Source organism: Trachinotus anak, unplaced genomic scaffold (assembly GCF_046630095.1).
Source record: "Trachinotus anak isolate AG129_WGS33_773 ecotype Australia unplaced genomic scaffold, CSIRO_AGI_Tana_v1 ptg000025l, whole genome shotgun sequence".
In the NCBI taxonomy this organism is placed as follows: Eukaryota; Metazoa; Chordata; class Actinopteri; order Carangiformes; family Carangidae; genus Trachinotus; species Trachinotus anak.
The window spans coordinates 15,550,427-15,570,197 of NW_027273876.1; the positions used below are offsets into that span (position 1 = coordinate 15,550,427).

Genomic DNA, 19,771 nt, shown 5'->3' on the forward strand with positions numbered 1-19,771 from the left:
ACCTTTACTCATCATGCAGCACTGACAGCCTCAAACATCCCATTTGATACGAGTCAATCGGCATGTCGTGGAGACACACCAGAGAGCAGTGTCAACCGTGCGCCAGCGTGGGAGCCCCCCCCCCCCAGAGTGTGGTCCTCTGACGGTCTCACTGGTATTTGATCCACGGCCCGCCCCCTTCCTCATCCCCCGCGCCGCGCCGCACCACACACCCGGCGCACCAGCGGGGCAGTCCGGCTGCAGCAGCGGCTCGCTCGGACCACACCAGCCTGTGGTGCGTTTCCACTGGAAAGATTATTAAACTGGAGTCAGCCAGTCGACTTTTTTTTTTTTTCCTTTCTTTCGTGGCTCAGCTTCCTGGGGTGAGTTTATTATCAGTTAATGGCGTTGATGTTCTTCAGAAAGAACAGCTCAGTTTTGAGTTCATGTCTTCATGTAGAAACTTTGAATGTGGCTGCATTCGTCTGTGGGGACAGAGGCTCCAAGTCTGTCTGTGTGGAGTGTCATTTCATTTGTTGCCTGCATATCCCATAATATTCGTATGACGTGTGTAACGTTTTTATGCGTTTTAGTGTTTCACTTGATATTTGTCCCTTTTTTTATCCTCTGATACTGTTTTGGGAGTGAATAACTTTTAAAAAAATGTTTCTACTGAAATTGATAAGTCACTGGGAAGAAAAGTCTTCTGTGAGGCAGTGAAATAAAGCAAACACTGGAGGTTCGGTTTCAGATAAAGTAAAACCATTAAGACTTGTAAAAGTGCTGACTGAAACCAAGCTGTTATCAGACATAGGCTTACTGATCAGACTGTATTGTGTTGCTGTGGAAAGTTGTTTCAAGTGTTGTGAGAGTGCTTTCTGAGATCCTTGACATGAAACTCTATCTGCTCTGCAGCGTATTTATATTCAGCAGCAGGGCAGCAGTATATCATTACTATTTCCCCGCTGCAACCTTGGTCAGAATAAGCTCTGGCAGTGCTTTGATTTTTATCACTCTGCCTTGTAATTACAGCAATTACATGACATAACCTCTCAATTTCCATACATGTCGCTGACATACACCAGGATGTGCTGTGATTCAGTGGAACATGACATGGTGAAGTTGAAGTTGGTGGCCTTGAAGTGTTTTAATTATGGAGACAAACAGGCAGCACAGTGTTGGACTCATTACAAGTTGGGGCCAGTGGCCTTTTGACCCCCACAACCCGCCAGTGAGCCATGAGGGAGGCCACCATGTGAAATGCCCCACACACACACACACACACACACACACACACACACGCACACACAGTCACACACAGTCACATTGATAGAAGTGTTTGTTGGCTGGCCGAAGCCTGCCAATAAACAAATATGCACAGCAGGGATCAATAAAAAGCCAGCCTGCTTCAGTGATAATAACACGAAATCCAATAAACAATATGCAGTGATGGATCCAGTTTTCCTTACTGTGAATTGTTTCATGTTTAACCAGCTCTGTAATTCCCCTGGTTCGTCTCTCCAGAGTAGACGCACAGTCTATCCTCCTTGAATAAATGCTTTGATATTTCCATGTTGGTCTCCTGTATGCACTCAACTCAACCAGCAGCAGATGATTAACACATGTGTGTAATATGTTTCCTGTACATCCCCCTTATATGATTTACACTAATGATACGGTACATTTCAAAGCACTTGATTAAGTAAATGAGTGCAGACATTCCCTGTGGTTTTTCTTCTCTATTCCTTGTCTTCTTTCCCCCTTTTTTTACCTGAGTTATACATTCCTTTAAGGGCTACCCTTTGTGACCTTTAGGTGTCATTGACGCAACCAACCAGGAAAGGGTCAGTTGCAGAGGTGCGAACTTTGAATCCGGCTGCTGTATTTGTTTTCACACCACAGGGTTCCCTGGCTTTTTTTTTTTTTTTTTTTTTTGGCCACACATGCTGATGTTGGGAAATCTGCTCCATCATTGTCTGTCGTGACCAAATGGCCACAACTCATTCATCTGGAATATACTGGGTTTTAAGAGACTGGACTGATCAATTACTGGTCAACAACCTGCAGGTCATGGAGTCATCTGGGTGGTTGTCGCTGTGAGTTTTGGCTTTGTAGAGAGAAATGTTGGCAAACAAGCCATCTCTACCAACTCCCTAATCCACAAACAAGCCTTTAAAGTTATTATATTATATTATATTATATTATATTATATTATATTATATTATATTATATTATATTATATTATATTATATTATATTATATTACAGTGATATAAGTTTAGGTCTTTTTGTTGACTTGTTGGCTTCTGTCCAAAATGTGACTACATGTGAACTTTTCACATGACAACTGAGTTGAACAGTTTCCCAGTCCGGATAGTCACCCACCTGTTTTCTCTGAAGCTACATTATGTGAAACCTAGATCTGAAACTTAAAATAATCTGTGCTGTTTCAGGTGTCAGTGCTGGTTAAGCAGACAACAAAATCTGTTTGTTCAAGGCTTCATGTTGACGGATAGTAGGCAAAAGCAAAAAATTTCCCAGCAGGCACCAGACATAAATTGGACAGATGTAAAATTTGGTTTGGAAATGGCGTCAAAATCCGTCGTTGGCTAATTGACATTGTGACGTTGAGCAGACGTTGGGTTTTTCCCACGACTAGAATGTCCGTGTTTTATGTGTAAAGATGGCTTTGGCATGAGACATTTGGAAGGCGTTGGATTTTGGTTGCTTATTAACACAACTTAAAACTAACAAAATATCAACATTAGCTGTCTTCAGTATTCTACGTCAAATCGACTTTGGCATTAGACGTTGTCTTGACATTGAATTTTGGTATCTGACGTTGCAGCCTACACCAAATATGAACATCTATCGACACTGGTGACCAGTGGCCTGGCTGCCGGGTTAAACTCAACTTTCTTTTTTATAGCATTTGAATTGTGCCAGATGCTCAAAATGCAAAAGTTTTGTTCACTATTGGGCACTGGAGCGTAGGATGCACTTGGATTTATGGCGTATTTGGGCTCTGTTAAAGCCAGACTCTCCCATGAACACCAACTGCCCAATGTGCACATTAAAAAGTCACCAGGACACACTTTTCAAACAGTTTGTGGCGCTAACATAAGCTTAATTCGCCAGCTGGCTACTCCCGGTAAAATCTCGGCTGTCAGTTCATCCGTCAAAATCGACGGCCTCTTGAACGATGTCATTGCCCTCTGGTGGACAAGCTGGTGATGGGAATGCTGTGTCTAAGTTCCCTCAGATATATCTTTGGCACCGTAATTTCTCACAATTATCAGCTGACATATAAACAAGTTAATGCATCTGTGACAAGCTAAAACTGGCTGATTTCATCAGCCTTGCTAATGTATCAGTCAGGCTCTGTTGTCTCTGTTTGCTCTCATCACTTAACAGGTCAACTGACCATTTAATAACTTTCTTGAAATACCTGTACCATGGGAAATATCAAATAAATTGAGACAGGGAGGAGAAGAAAAGAAAAGAATCAAGTTTATGTATGTACGCAGAAAAGATATAAACAGAAGAGAGGCAACAAAGAGGGCAAATTGGGCCTGTCGGTTTTAGCAAATACAGGAAGCAGAGGGCCTCGGAGAGTATGGATATTTTCTGAAGCATGACAATGTTTCCTTGGATAAGGAGGAAGTGCAGCCGTGTTTTGCTTGGATTCAGACTGAGCGTGGATGGTGAAAATAGGAACGTAATTGAAAGTCAAAGGGTGAGCCTAAAAAATGCGGCCTTATCTTGTATGTTTGTTCACCTGGTTAGCGGGGTTAGTGAGTGAAGGACGTGAGAGGGGATGGAGAGAGAAGGGAGGGGAAGACCTGTGATGAAACATAAAGCCCGTTGCTGATTTAACTACAGACAAACTATAGCAGAGTAAACATTTATGAGTTAAAGTCATCAAAAGTAGAGATTATGTGTTTGTGTGTGTGTGGGCCCAACAGCTGTTGTAGCCAAGCTGTTTCAGCCGTCCTAAGTCAGTCAAGACACTCAAAGAGAGACAAAGAAAAGACATGAAAGGGAAAGAAGAAAGCAAGAGAGGAAAAGAAAACGGGGACAGAAAAAGAGAAAGGAAAAAAGAGTGAAAGAGAAGGCGAAAATGAAGGAGGAGGAGGAGGAATAGGGAAAGAAACAAAGATAAAGATTGGATGGAAAGTGATGGAAAAAGGCAAAAGGAGAGACAATTAAAGAGAAGAAAATAAATCTTAGAAGGCAAGAATAGACGAGAAATGAGAGGGTAAGAACAGAGAGAAAGTGAGTAGAGGAGAGAATGAAAGAAGAATTGGAGATTCAGATCCAAACGTGGTTTCAATCAGCACTGAGGTTGAGAAGAAGGATGTTTGATGGTCGTAATCGAGAGAAAGACTCCACCAACCGATGCTCTGCTCAGGAATGTCTTTGCACAAACACACACACACACACACACACACACACACACACACACACACACACACAGACAACACACACGGCTCCTATTAAACTGTGGTTACTCTGGTTTTCATCCAGCAAAGCCACCTCAGGCAAATACTCTACATAGTGACAAGGAAATATTTTATTGAGCCTGTCTGTGATGTATGAATGTACCGAAACCCCCTCAGTGGTGACTTGCCCAAAGAAAGCAACTTAAAATTGAAGCTAAAAGATGAAGGAAGCAGGAAAGTTTTATGCTTTCATTTTTATCACAAACTGGAGCTGCAACAGAGAAGAGGTTTTCCTGTCACCACTCACTGAGTCTGGCCCACTGACTGAAGTTCACGCAGTTTTCACACTGTTGCTGTCGCTCCCTGCCTATAGAGATATCAGCGTCACTGTCTGGTGTGGCCGTGAAAAAGCACTTTACAATCGGTATCTGACACAACACACCAGGGTCTAATAATTGCACTTCTGATACTGCAAGAAAGAGGAAGTGTTAAGAGTTATCTGCAAATGATGAGATATTTTTAAATTTCAGAAATTTAACAACATTGAGAAATTAAAAAGGCGTGGGTAAAAGTGTTAAACCTGCAAACAAGAGGAGTTTGACTGTTGTCAAAAGTTGCCAGACCCTACAAGACTTAATAATGATGGTAATATCAAAGATGGCCAGTCGGATTATATGTGTTCCAAAACTGCATTTTTCTCTGATCATATCCATTCACTGAAATTTTACTGCACATATCTCAATTTATCACTTGTAAATAGCTCTATGACCTCTGGCTCTGTCCTTGCCTATTTTGAAACTGCTCTCATCGAACCCCTCCATAAAGTTTGGAAATTTGGAAACTGCCTCTCTCGATCTTTGCATCTCTACTCTGGCTGCCTGTTTATTTTAGGATTGATTTTAAAATTCCTTTAATTACTTTTAAGGCCAGGCTTGGGCTCCCCCCCCCCCCCCCCCCCTTTTTTTTCCTGAGCTTTTATCCCCCTGTGAGCCAGGATGCAGTCTGAGATCCTCTGGTACTTCACTGCTGGTCTTTCCAAGGTCTGCGTTGAAAACTGAAGTAGACAGAGCCTTTGCCGTCAGGGCCCCTAAACTTTGGAACAACCTGCCAGAGGAGATCAGGCTTGGAGAGTCAGATCACTGCTTTATCTCACTTCCAAAGACACATTTTATGAAACAGCTTTTATTGTGTGATTGTCTTTTAAATTTTATTCACATTTTACTTTGATTTGTCCGGATGTTTTATATTTGACTCATGTAAAGCACTTTGTTACCTGTATTGAAAAGTGCTATACAAATAAAGTCTTCTTCTTCTTCTTCTTCTTCTTATCATTGTTATTATGATATATCTCAGTCTGTATTCCTTCTTTTCTTTTCTCTTTTTTCTTCCACCATTCTTCCCTTCACTTCCTCTCCTCATCTGACCTTTTCTCTTACTCACATTTCTCTGCATCATTTCATTCATCTCTTTTTCTGCCCAATTTGCCATCCTCCCCCTTCACTCCTCTTTGTAAAAATGAAACTTATTTTTCTACTCTTCCTCCCTCAAAACTTACCTTATGTTTTGTTTCCTCTCTAAGGGAATCAGAACCAGAGGACCAGCTGACCAGGGTGGTAGCAGCCAGGCCGTGCCCAGAAAGAGGTGCCTTACCAGGGGTTATGAGGAAGATGAAGGATTAAAGGATAATCCATGGTACGTCTGAGATGCTCCTGTTGAGAGGTCCCCTATTCTTTTCCGATATCCAAGATGCAGGGAGTCAGGCTGCCAGTGGGATTATAGTGTTAAAGTTATTACCTTTTAAAGACTAAAAATATTGGGGGTTTTTCTTTGTCCTTGTGGTGCTTTACATTTTCATTTTAACTGATGCCTGGCGTATTTGTGTAACTCAGAAAACAGAAGAGCAAGTGCAAAGAAGGACCAGGAGGGAAGGAGAGTTCAGTTTGATAGGAGCATATGTTCAGATGAAATAAGCTTTGCCCAGAAGGTCCAAATACATGAGAGGAGTCAGAGGGAGCGACCCCCTCTGAGCTGTGGTCAAAGGTCTTTAACAGGATTACAGGCAGAGACAAAACACCAGAGCTTTCTGTAAGCACACAGTTAGGGTAATTAATGGCCCCATGTATATTCCTGTAATACTGTAGGTTATCAATTAGATTGATGTTTCCCTTGTTCAACCTTGACATAGCAAGACAAAGTTTTTCCCTTATTCGGAAGAGCACAAGTGCCTTAGTGTCTGTGACCGCAGCTACTGCTAATAGTTTTAATCAGAGAGGTGGCCTGTCGCTTCAGTGCGGTTCATGGGAACGTGCACAAGGTCCCTGCAGGCCCACGTCGTCTCAGATTCGACATCACACCTCGGTATACTGGTCCCTGGCGTCTCTTTGTGAGCCTCGATATGGCTCTGCACAGCGCTGGTATGTGGCGTGTTTCCTCCCTCTCCACTCCCAGATGCCCCTCTTAAAACGCCAGCCAGGGGAAGTGGAGCGGAGGGCCTGGGACTGCGGTCAGCAGCAAATTAGAGGGGCTGCCTTGGACCTGACGCAATCTCCATGTTGTGAACCATAGCAGGTCATTAATGAAGCCAGACGGGGCCTTGCATGCGTGGGAAGCCCGTCGACATTTAGCTGCTGCAGTGGAAAGCTTTTAAAGAGAACCAGAGGTCCTTGTCAGGGCTGCTTTATGCTATCAAAATATTTTAGAATTGGATATCCATTACTCTGCTGGCAAAGAACAACACCTGACAAAAGGCCAGTTTTTTGTCTGCCTTCAGACTTACAGAGGTATGGAGCACCTAAACCGACAAAAAGGCAGTAATAGGCTGTCAGCCCAGTCAAAAATATAACAGAATACATAAATTAATACTGCTATTAGTCAAAATGAAATGCAGTGTAAAAAGGAATATAAAGCTGTAAAAATAAGCTTCAACTAATGCTGCAGCCAATGGAAGATAATGTAATGGAGACCAAGAATAGCTAATTCTGGCTAGCTAGCCAACTTTGCTAGTATTAGATTTTTGGCTAAAATGATTTAGCTACTGTTACAAGACTTTATACAATAACACTAGAGCAGTATGAAGTGTATCGTGATTAATATTACCTGCATGAGCGTTAGCCTCAGTTGGGCGGCTAGCTAGAGAGACTGGTTCTCATTGTATTTATGTACCTGAAACGAAATGAAAAAATGGAAATGGAGAATGAGAAAGGTGGCATGAGGAAAACAGGAAATCAATAATTTACTAAACTTGCGCTGAAGGCCAAAAAATTGTAAACCTCAGAAGTTGCACGCCAAGTTGAGGCAGTAAAAGATGCATTTCCTCAGTGTTTTGGAGGTAAAGGAACAAGAATAGATTTTCTCTATTTTACCAACTTATTGGAAGTTAAAGGAAAACTGTTTTAAATTATAATTCATGTATTCAACTGCATGTTTTCAGCTTTTACTTGTCAGTTTCGGGGCTCCATACAATGGCCGTCTGGCGGTACTGCCAAGTAGCAGTAGTGTTTTTCTTATCAGGACTTTTTCATTATCTCTTCCTATCTTGCTTAGCATACTTTGCCTGTTTATAAACAAATCTAAGCCTGCTGAATGAGGCCTGCTGCTCTGCTTTAAAAGTGTGATAAGTCTTTTCCGTGAAATGGAAAATGAACTTTGTGCAACCTTCACGCTAGACAAAGCAGCACAAAATGGATGCAGGAATCCCCTGAAAGTCCACCTATTTCATGGATAAGAAGCAGACTTTGGTTTGTTGCACAGAGGAGTGACTGTGGTCTAAATTTAGATGGTTCCAGACCAGCGGACCTTTGGAACGCGGAATCCTAAAAACCTGTGGAAAGACAGATCTGTCCAAAATGCAGTGAGGTTATTTTACAACTACATACAGTATTCAGAAGAGGAAACAGAGTGGTCTCTCACTGAATCACTACTTTCACAGAATATACTGCAAATGTCATGCATTTCTCTTAATGTCCCTCAAAATCAAATACATCCCTGTCTACTTTTTGAAGATTGATGTTTTTTCCCTGTTTTTACTCTCAATAGATGGTTCCATGGTGCAACCGCAGAACCGTTTGCAGCTGGACCTATTTCTGAGCTGATGTCGACAAAGCCAAAGCCCAAAGCGAGCCAGGCGACCTGACCACACTCCAACTGGCCCGGCTGCCTCCAGGAACACAACTGCATAGTGTTCTCCTCAATTTATGTCTGTTTAATTCAGCCAGCTATGCATAACAACAAGCTACAAAGAGTGGGACAAAGTTTGGCCTGCACATGATAAACAGAGATAATATTCCAGTGAACTATTTGGCGCTGCAGGCCTGGAGTTCAGCTTTTCAGCTTTAGAAATTACATGGTTTCAAGATCTTGGAATAACCTTTCAGAGCTATTTTTTAGGTCTGTACTTTGGACTACTGAACTGTCCGTGATTTTTGAGACGGGAAAAGTTTAAGTTGAATTCAGTTCAGCCTTTTGTTTGGATTAAGGGCAATTCAAGACATTATTTCAGTTTGATTTTGAAGACGTATCAAGCCATTCACCCCTTGTGACCATGAATCTTCAGGAAAAGCTTTCAGGCCTAAAAGGGCTGGTCACACACTCCCACAGCAAGCGCCGCTTTAAAAGCGACCTCACAGTGGACATGATCAGCCCTCCTCTGGGTGACTTCCGCCACACCATGCATGTGGGTCGAGGGGGCGATGTGTTCGGGGACACCTCCTTCCTCAGCAACCATGGCGGGACAGCCAACGGGAACAACAGGGAAACAGATTCTATCTCCACCCCTGACAACAAGATCGGAGCGTTCTTCTCCAGGACGATCCGTCAAATCAGGAGGGGCTCTGACAACCGACCCAGAGGAGGATCCAAGGATCTGTCACCGCCGCCACCTGCCGTTTCTCCCATCATCAAGAACGCCATCTCCCTCCCCAGGCTGGATGTGGATATGTCTAATGGGAGTCCCACCACCAAAGTGCTCTTCCCAAGTTCTCGAAGTACGCCAGAGGAGAAGAAAAGCTCTTATGGTGAGTGTGGTAATATCTCTCTCTTAAAGCTTCTATAATCAATATTATTACATCAACAATGGATCAAATGATTATACGTAATATTAAAGGGTTTACACAAAATTACACAAGAGGCCTTGTACTTGGTCTGCTGGCTTTTGTTTGTTTAACAGTTGTTGGCTTTATGATCTACTTCTCCCTTTGCTATTGTTCAAGAGGCTTCTGTTCTGAGGAACTTCCACCATCAGTGTTTTGGATTCCTAAAATAGTCCAACATATCTTCAGTGGAAATTTCCTCACATGATGTCATTCCATATTTTTTTAATTCAAGGATTAAGCAAAGTACATCACGAAATCCCCAAATGGTCCTTAAGATTAAGGGATTTTTATTTTTAATTATATGAAAATAAGAAAAAAAAAGAGTAATGCATGGGCAAGGGTCAAATGAGTTAAACAGTGTTAACTGGAAACTGCAGAGTGGCAACCATTTGTGGAGCTGCAAGGAAACTCATCCATCAGTTCTACCCACTAATCTGGAGACAGATTTGCCCCAGATGTCCTTATGAATTACCTTGGCTCATAATCAGCAGCGCTCACACTGATAACACACAGAGATCCAGACAGAACTGGCAACAAGCTGTCTGTGAGGCTGTTTGAAAGACCCACATTAACACCATACTCATGGCTCATGCAGTCTGACTTCCCCTGTGTGTGTGTGTGTGTGTGTGTGTGTGTGTGTGTGTCTGAGGGGTTTGATAAAATACAACACAAAGGAAAGTTCATTTCAAGAACTAAGACATTTTTCTAACTTAACCTGCTCATTTTATAAGGAACATCTTTGTCATTTTGAGAAATGTGCTCATGAGTTAGATGAGGAGATCCATACATTACATTTTTGTGAACATGTAACAAACAAGATATAACCTTTAGTCTTGAGCTTTAAAGGTGCTGTAGGCAATTTACTTGGACAGAAGCAAGCTAGCTGTTCCCCTGTGCTTCCAGTGTTTATACAAAGCTAAGCTAACCATCTCTTTAGCATCATATCCAGCACACGTGTGACAGTGATATTAATCTTCTCATCTCCTTCTTTATAGTTTATATATATTGTACACACACACACACACATATATATATATATATATATATGTATATATATATATATATATATATATATATATATATATATATATATATATATATATATATATATATATATATATATATAATGATCAGAATGAACACATTATAGAGTTTAAGTATCTAATTTTATGTGCTGTATGTGTGTGTGTTTTATGTGGATAAAAGTGTGTGTGCTGTTAAAGAATTATTTATATTAGAATTATAAGTTATTACTTAAAATCTTCAATAAAAAGTACAAAATACAGAACTTGTTTTTGTAGTAATAAGAGAAGTGTGGCACATAGCTGGGAGAGAGGTCTCCAGGTTTACATCCCAACAAACACTTAAGAAGTTGGATTCAGTGATTATTGATTTCTTATTCTCTTATTAAAGTGTGTTAATCTGTGAAATCAGACGCTGTTTTCTTTGGTTGGAATGAAAAACCTCCAAACTCTTGGCCCTATATGGCTGGCATTAAGAAGGGCTGTGGTAATTTACCCGTTACCCCTTGGGTCGTGAAGGCAACAGTGTGTGTGTGTGTGTGTGTGTGTGTGTGTGAGTGTGACTTGTTAAGCGATCTGGCAGGGTTGGGGGAATGATTCACTGTTCACAGAGCAGAACAACTCAGCAACCTCAGTTTTTTGCTGGCTTGATGTCGTCAGACAGGATCTTCTCAGATGGGTTTACACCGCCCCCTGTGGGACAAGTTTGCTAAATCATGTTTGTCAAGTCATCAAGTGTGTGTGTCTGAATCATATTATACATGGAACAACTTAAGAGCAAAGCAGGTAACAGAAAGTGTATTTAACTACAATAGTTGAAATAAAAGTAGTTTAGATTAAAAAACAACTATGTGAAAAGAGGTTCCATCAGAGATTGTTGTCATATGTATCAATTAGATCAACTGAATCAATAAAAAGGCTAAAGTTCAGTTCAGTTCAGTTCATCCATTTTAAATACAGTCTTTTTGGTTTTGATTTCTCCACACACATGTAGTAAAATAGTAAAAGAAAAGTTCATCACTGTGGGAAATATGCTTGGTTGCTTTCTTGCTGGGACCCTCCCACCCCCTTAAAACCACTTTGAACGACAACGACTTTCTGTCATCTGCTGCTGTAGAGGTGCTGGTTGGCAGATTTGTTACCCTTTACCCAGAGACAGGCTAGTTGTTTCCCCCCACTTCCAGTCTTTATGCTAAGCTAACAATCCCCTGGCTGCAGATTTGTATTTACCTTACAAACATGAGAGTGGTGTCGTTCTTCTCATCTAACTCTCAGTAAGAAAATGAATAAGTCTATTTCCCAAAATGTTAAACCGTTGCTTTAAAAAGTACATTGATACAGGTGTCAAATTGCAGAGGACAAAGCACCCAGACAAGAATACCTCCGCTTAGATGTAATGTTTTGATATCTGTGTGTGTTCTTCAGGTCTGGAGTCTGGTTTCGTCACTCTGCCTCGTCTGTCCCGCTCCGAGCGCCAGCAGCCCTCCATCTCCCTCCCCATCTCCTGCTCCCCTAACATCCACCGAGGCTCTCTGACCGACCCCGCTGATGCCATCTTATCCACCTGCTCTGCCACGATTGTGACCTCAGATCCCAAACCCACCACCACCGCTTACTCCGACTCCCTCCCCTCCCTCACCTCCCTGGACACCTTCACTTTTGACCTCGGCCCCTCCCTCATGAGCGAGGTGTTCAGCCTGATTGACGGCCACCCGGAGGAGCACGGACACACCTGGGAGGTAGAGGAGGCGGGGTCAGCGTGCGGGCTGACCAATGAGGGATCGGAGATGGACTCGGCCACTATCTCGTACGTGGATTCCCTGCTGAGGGAGGACTTTGGGGGCCGGAAGAGCCCGCGTGCAGCCGACTGGGAAGAGGAGGAAACAGTGATGGAGGATAACAGAGTCGGCCTCTCTGTTAAAGTACCGGATGTGGTCATGGGGTCTCCTGAACGAGTGAGACTGGGAATGGGGATGGAAAGCGAGCGGTTCCAGAGCGCTACAAATGTGCTGGCACGCCATTATGGTGTCGGCCTCTTAAAGGGACAGAGCCGGATGGAGGCTGCAGATTCAGAGATGATGATCAGCAGCCAGTCCAAGAAGAAAATGTCCTATAGCTATATGGACGATGAGGATGAAATCAAAGTCTGAGCCGAGCAAATTGGAGATGTTTTCACATTACACTAAACAAAATCGTCATGTGATTAATGATTCCTCTGTTATTCCAATCAAATCAATCATCTAAAACTTTTTTATGGTCAGTGAAGCTGGCTCTATTGACAGGATGACCACGAAAACTACAACCTGAATCCAGTATCCTAAATATGGATCTTTTACTTTTATACAATTACACTTCAAGGATGTCCAGTTCTGATGCAAACCTGTGGCTGAATGTATCTAAAAAGGAGTGAAAGACTTCATGCTGCAAGTTTCCAAGGTCAGCACAGAAAGGGAGACTGCTTTTTGACAAAGGGCATGACTCACAAAAGCAAAAACAAAACCAGAACGGAGGCCTGGGAAGTGAGGATGTACCAGAGAATGTGGTTAAGATTGTCGCAGAGGAAACACCAACATTACTCAACCTTGAAGTTACAAAGCCTGTCATTCACTTTATACTTCACACACTTCCTCACACAAGAGGAGAAAAGATTCTCAGTGCAAGCTTCTAATCTCTAATGAGAGGACAGAGAGTAAGTAAGGGATTAGAAAAATAGATTTAATCTTATTACAACCTTTTGGTATCACTACAATCTCTTGTCAACTTTTCACTCAGGAATACACTACCAGGAGAGAAAAAGGGAAGAGAATTCATGAGAGATCTGGCATCTCAGGTTCAGCCTCGTCAGGCAACGATAAACCAGAGAACCACAAACATCTCAGTTGTTAAACTGCTCAGACTGAGGGAATATGACATGTTGATACCGGTATTTGCTAGAAGCGATTAAATCCTGAACCATATAATTGTTCATTTTATGCTGCAGACCTTCTATATATAGATACTCCTTGCACCTTTTCTGAATATGAAGTCCGACTCCTGTATTGCTTTTTATAGAAGAATTGTCATTTATATGTTCTTTTATACAACTGTACATGAAGATATCAACTGACCTCCCTATAAATATGTACTTACAGTATGAGCACCTGCAGTACATAGTGCAATTCACATCCATATGCTGCAGTCAATACCAATGATATACTATGATGATATAAATTGACAATAAAGATGTTTTTAATTAGTTTGAATAGCGTTTTATTTAAATGTTTTTTCATGTATTACATTTAAGGTCAGTTTAAAGTGATTTTCTACTGGAAATCCTGAAAAATAGAGCTGAAAGCTGGTTGAAGAAAACTTTGTTATTTTTGACCACTGCAGAAATCTGTTGTGTCTGACATTAATTCAAACTGACCACAACCATCGTCCTCTGTGAAAAACAGACTTTGGGTGGAGAATCATTAAACAAATAAAAAGTCAAACCACAATTCAGCCTCGAGGTTCATGAAATAATTTGCTCGTACTTAGGTATCTTATATGAATTCTATTATTTTGTAGATTTTTGGAAAAATCCAAGCTAAAAACATGAAAAAAAACAGCAACTTGCGAAATGTTTTGGCAATGTGGATTCATTTATTACTACGGCTATTGTTTTCTCTTAGAGACTCACTTTCCTGCACTTACATTGCATTCTGGGAAACACCAGTAACTGACAAATAAATAAATGATACTGGTTTTGAAAACATAGGTAGACCAAAAAAAGTAAATTAAACTGCAACACTTCAACTCAAAAAACAGTAAGTCCTGGAAGGTATTGAACAGCACACACTGACAATATTGAACAATAGGGCAACAATTTTTTTTTGTTTTTTTTTACAAAATAAAAAAAGTGTTTTAGCTGCTCTTTACCAACCACAACAAGAAAAGAATTTGTTGATAACACACACATGTCATTTTCCTCACTGCGCTATTGAAGGAACTTTTGTCTGTGCTGGTGGAGGAAGTGGTGGAGGGCAGTTTGGTGCTTTGAGTCCAGGTTTTTTTGGTGGAGGCTTTTTGATGGTGGGCCCCTGAGCTCGGGGCGCAGGCGTTGGCAGGGTCTTGGTGTCAGTGGCTGCTGCGGCTGTGGTGGGAGCTGGGGAGGGCTGAAGATTGGGAGGTCCTGGGGCTCTAGGTTTGCAGTACTGCACTAACACCTGCTCTGTAGTTTTGCTCGGGTTAAAGGATCTTTTCGCTGTACAAAAAAGACATGGTGGAATATAAGACCAATGAGCGAACAGGTTGTGATGCAAGACAGTCATCTACAATATATATTATCTGTAACTAAAAATTAAGTCACACCCCTACAATGACAAGATAATCTTCTAAAAAAAAGAAGGAATTTATCTTGTACTTCTGTCCACTAGCATGTACTTAACATAGCGGAAATGTAAATATCCTATATCACATCTCTGCATTATGAAATACTTTTAGTTAAAGCAACACTATGTAGTTTTTGAATGAAGAAATAACATAATCTTACAATTTCATAAGAAAACAACACGCCTTTATTGAAATCAATACATTCAGGAGTTTTGTTGCTAAAGCCTTACTTGCTCTGCTATGACCAGTAGCTAATATTATTTAACTTTTTAAAGATATTGTTGTGTAACTGACAACGTTTGGTGACTCTTTACATTATTTACATTATTACACACGTAAATAACATGATTACCCTGTAATTGTCGCACTAACCTGAATTTCAAAGAGAAATATGTTGAGACAGGATGACAATATTAGATGCAGCCCATTTAATATAAACACTACAAACCTAATCATAAATCTAATTTACTAAAACTAATTTACTAATTGCAAATTACAATGTACAATGCATAAATCCATTTTTTCATCAAAACCAGTGAAATCTGGTATCAATCTTTTGAGAGAAAATGTTTTAGGATAGTGTCCTCAGTGGAGCTCTGCTATACTGCTATACTGTGATAAAATATAGCTGATCATGCCATCTGATTTTGTTAGTCTGGGTGTGGCATTGTCTTCCTTCGATGATTATCAGTTGTTTAGACTGCCGCTATGCTGCATTTAACTGCCAGGGAGGTCTGATATTTGTCTGACTGCGGGCTGCAAAACAGTATTGCATTTAAATTTGATCTTGTGGGAAAAACAATCCTCAAAGACAAACTATAACCAAATATGGCATACAGAGTGCTTTTTTACTTTATAATAAAAAGATACTGAAGTGGGTTGTGATAGTAAAATCACTGAGAAAGCGCCGCTTTTCACAAGATCAGGTAACAGCAACATTAAAGTAAGAATCAATGTCAGTTTTGTGGGCAGACAAACATATCAGGATGAGAGGGCTTAGAAGGGAAAGTATTTCAGCCTGTGCCCGACTCTGACATAGTTAGAACAATGTGAGAGGTGACGCATGACCCAGAGGTTGATATTTTGGTCAGTGGTGTGAGTCTTCCTGTTTCCTGTGTACTTCCTGGTTTCTACAACAAGCGGTAATTCATTTTCTCTCTGTCGACTTGCACCAACAAGCCACCACTTTGACTTTGTGAGAGGAAACAAGCAAAGAATCTGTACACAACATTACACAATAGAAAGAGACATATGAATAATGTGACCTGCCTGTTCCCTCAGCCATAAAACAAACAATGAAGGGGCTGCTGCGGGTGGAGTAAAATACATTTCGCGACACTTAAAGTACACCAAACTTCACACATGAACACTGGTTTACTTGTCATGAGAAATATTACTCAACTTGTGAAAGGTGTTGTATATTGTCTTCTGCGGCTCTGCAAGGAGAGTTCGAAACTCAGAGGAAATAACCCTGATGAGGTAATTCATAATGATGTCATCAGGGTTATTTTGGCTTAGACTTTAAACTTTTATCACAAAGCCTGTGCTGCGAATTTGAGGCGTGGAGTTAAAAAGACATGTGCATTTACCAGGCAAGAAAACCAACAAAAGATGTAGCTGTATCATAGGAAATGTAGGATCCAGTGTTTTTGGAACTGGATCTGTCCCGGGGACTAAAAGTCAGGAAATTTCAGGCTTTCCTGCATCAATTTTGACCTTTCTTTTGTGCGAGTCCTCCAACTTGTAGTGTAATGCTACATATCTGGAGTGCCCCTGTGCTACTGAAAAAGACAACAACTGCAGTCTTTACACACCCACAGTTTCAAAGGCTTTAATTTGTTGCTGTAGTTATTAAGTGTTATTTGGTTTTGAAACAGCATAGCTCTAACATGGCTAAATCAGCTTGAACTAAGGAGTAAATCTTTCAGGTTTTAAACACACTGTTCCCAACTGGATCTGTTTGATTGTACCTTTAGAGCCACCCGCCTCCCATCTGGACTTTGACTTACGTTTGTACGGTGAGGTGATCTTCACAAATGCTCTGGGAGAGTCTGGAGGTGCCTCCAAAATTGGCTCCAGCTGGCCCTGATCCGAGCACTGCTTCTGGGTGGGACTCTTGGTCTGACCCGGGATTGGCGCTGATCCCGTGGCTCTAGGAAGTGGGGATGGGCTCTGGTTCGCCGTCGAGCTGCAGGCGGCGGAAGTGTGGGAAACTGGAATAGAGCTGGGATTGTGGGATGATAAGATGCTGGATGATATGTTTTGATGGGCCGGTGCTTCTGGCTCAGCTGAAGGGCTGGCCCATGTGGAGGTGCCAGTGCGACTCACAGAGCCAGATTTCACCAGGAAGAAGGCACCACTGTCCTGAGAGGTTGTGCTGATGGAAAGAAACAGACAAAGGTTAATGTTTATTGTAAAAGAAATACTGCAATGATGGCAAACTGTTGCCATTTGGAGAAAAAATTACATAAACCTACTGCATTTGTCATTACTGCCATTCCACTGAACATTTGAGGATTGGCAGTGAATACACTGTGAATTCTTACAAAATGGTACCTGTTTGTCTTGGAGAGAGGGAGGTGATGAGAGGAGCAGGAGGAGGCTGTGGATGAGGAGGAGACTGCTCTGCTCAGTTTCTCCTTTTCTGAGATCTGAGTCTGGGCTTCAGGAGCAGGAAGGGTCACATTTGGAACCTCAGGAAGGTCTGGGATCTCAAAGGATACAGCTGACCAAAGCAAAACATACTAATTTATGAGTGCTACATCAAATAGACAGCTTTACATTTGCAGAATAATTCCAGTTTATTTGGTAAGAGTTATTTTTTTGCTGAGATGTGAGAAAGCAGTGAAGTCTGGGCAGGAAATGCAAGAAATACAACCAGTTCCTGGTTCATCTTCGACCTACTGTACTTGCAGTAGTTGTTAGTATTTCCTGTGCAATGTGCGCGCTTACTTTCAGTTTTACCGCCAAATCAAGTGTGTTACATTAGCAGTTTCCAGAGTAGGTGCAGCAGCACCCTGGGGCATCCTGTTATTGTACATTTACATGAACTGCATCTTTGTTATGTTTTCAAACGCATCAAAACAGAAGAAATAAGGAATTAATATCAAAGTCACCATATTAAAAACAGCTCAAAGTCGCCTGTTGTCATAGCAACACAGGATTTTTTCAAGATGCACTGTAGCTAGGGAAAGCGATAAAAAGTTTGGGAACCATTTCTAATCAGATAATCTGCCAAATCTGTTGGTTTCTGTACCACACCTGGATTACCAAACCGGGCCAGGTTCACTGTGTGGTGTGTAGTCATTAAAGAAATGACAGGGGCCTCCAGGTGGCACCATCATCAATACATCTTGGTCTGATCTGATGAGGGGGCCATCAGTTCAAAACTACTTTTAAAACCTGTATCATTTCAGTTTACCTTGTGATTATTTGGTGCATTTTCCTAAATAAATTTGTGTTTAATCAACATGGCATTTGCTAATTACTAATTCATTTATACACAATGCATAGGGAGTAGGAGAAGTGAAGGTGTCACTAGGTGCCCACAGCCCATTTTTGCCCCCAAAAGGGTTAATGCGGCCCTGATAATCTGAGCATTGCAGAGGTGCTGTGATCTCAGTGATTACTTTGGTGAGATTTATCTCAACCCAACCGATTGAAATGGTAAAATGGCAAAGCTAACATCCAACTTAAAATAAGCCAGAATTATACTAAATTAAATTTTTTTTCCTGGCTTTTTATGCCTTTATTTATAGGTACAGTGAGAGAGAGAGACAGGAAGGTTGGGGAAAGAGAGGGGGGATGACATGCAGCAAAGGGCCATGGGTCGGACTCAAACCCCAGGCCGCCGCGGTTAGGACTAAGCCTTAATGGTACGCGCTCTACCAGGTGAGCCACTGAGGCGCCCCTGCCAGAATTATCCTGACTGTATACTGATGTCACATAAAGGGTTCGAATACCTTCAGGGAAGAGGCTGGAGCTGTACTGAATAAGAGGCTCAATGACAGTCACCACCTGGACTGAGGACGCTGAGGCCATGTCAAGCAGAGCAGCTTCCCTACAGAGACAGACAGACACAGAGGAAATACAAAACATGACTATAACAATGTTCTTCATAGAAAATCAATTAAATTCAAACTAAAGAGTCACTGAGGTTAAACCACTGAGACTGTTACTGCACAACAAATGCTCTCTGCAGAGAAAGTGTTGCTATCAGGATGCTGTGGTTCAGACCAGCATGAAATATGCTATTCTGCTTAAGTAAAGACACAAAGATTATGTAAGACGGAAGGGCATGAAGGATGGGGAACATGAATGAATGGTGTATGGTAATAGTACACCCAGGGTAAATACAGAACGATGAGCTGTTTTAATGCATACCCTTCGGCTCGCGGCCAGAGCAGGTTGGGCCCCAAGACGATGGCGATGTTACTGGGCGTCATCTTGTTCACGGCCTGCTGCTCAGACAACAGGGACAAGAACTGCACCAGGTACCTGACCAGGAGAAAGAGGAAAACAAAAAGTAGACTGGGTGAAGGAAGGAAACACAGGAAGTCAGAGAGGATTACACAGCACGATGATTACATGACTTGAGAAAGTCGAGAATGTGGGAGTAAACACTTTATGTGCCTGTAGTTTGTAGGATGAAAGCACCTCCTTGATGATATATAAGTACTTTCGGGTGATATCCAAATGTGATGACTTTCAGGTTTTAATTTGTGTAACTCAAACAAAACTAAGAGTCTACAGCCATGCTATCTCACACATCATACACGCCTACAATACACATCATATTCTTTTCATTTGTACGTCTCTTTTTGTTTCGTGTCACACTTGTTTTTGTTGTTTTAACCCAGCAAATATCAACCTCATGGTAGCACTAG

At 41.6% G+C, this 19,771-nt stretch overlaps 2 protein-coding genes across 4 annotated transcripts in view; one reads left to right on the top strand and one right to left on the bottom strand.

Annotated features, from left to right (window-relative positions):
- cdc42ep1a (CDC42 effector protein (Rho GTPase binding) 1a) lies at positions 1-13,768 on the top strand. 2 transcript variants are annotated; one of them, XM_071463048.1, is made up of 4 exons: positions 1-362; positions 6,000-6,112; positions 8,456-9,432; positions 11,958-13,768. In XM_071463048.1, the coding sequence occupies exons 3-4, from the start codon at positions 8,961-8,963 to the stop codon at positions 12,680-12,682; spliced, it is 1,197 nt and encodes a 398-aa protein (XP_071319149.1). In that variant the 5' UTR covers positions 1-362; positions 6,000-6,112; positions 8,456-8,960; the 3' UTR covers positions 12,683-13,768. The 2 variants fall into 2 exon arrangements, with proteins under 2 accessions (XP_071319149.1, XP_071319151.1); XM_071463050.1 differs by having other exon boundaries at positions 137-274.
- sh3bp1 (SH3-domain binding protein 1) overlaps positions 13,758-19,771 on the bottom strand; it is a 15,884-nt gene continuing 9,870 nt past the window's right edge. For both annotated transcript variants that reach the window (XM_071463044.1, XM_071463045.1), the window contains exons 14-18: positions 19,269-19,382; positions 18,848-18,945; positions 17,442-17,610; positions 16,895-17,262; positions 13,758-14,757 (exon numbers count right to left, since the gene is read on the bottom strand). In XM_071463044.1, the coding sequence (XP_071319145.1) occupies positions 14,483-14,757; positions 16,895-17,262; positions 17,442-17,610; positions 18,848-18,945; positions 19,269-19,382 (1,024 nt within the window). In that variant the 3' untranslated portion in view covers positions 13,758-14,482. The remainder of the gene's footprint in view (positions 14,758-16,894; positions 17,263-17,441; positions 17,611-18,847; positions 18,946-19,268; positions 19,383-19,771) is intronic.

Excerpts from the sequence above, each read along its gene's own strand:
- cdc42ep1a (XM_071463048.1), top strand. The coding sequence starts at position 8,961 with ATGAATCTTCAGGAAAAGCTTTCAGGCCTAAAAGGGCTGGTCACACAC. Across the intron at positions 9,433-11,957 it reads GGAGAAGAAAAGCTCTTATG|GTCTGGAGTCTGGTTTCGTC; the intron begins GTGAGTGTGGTA and ends TGTGTTCTTCAG.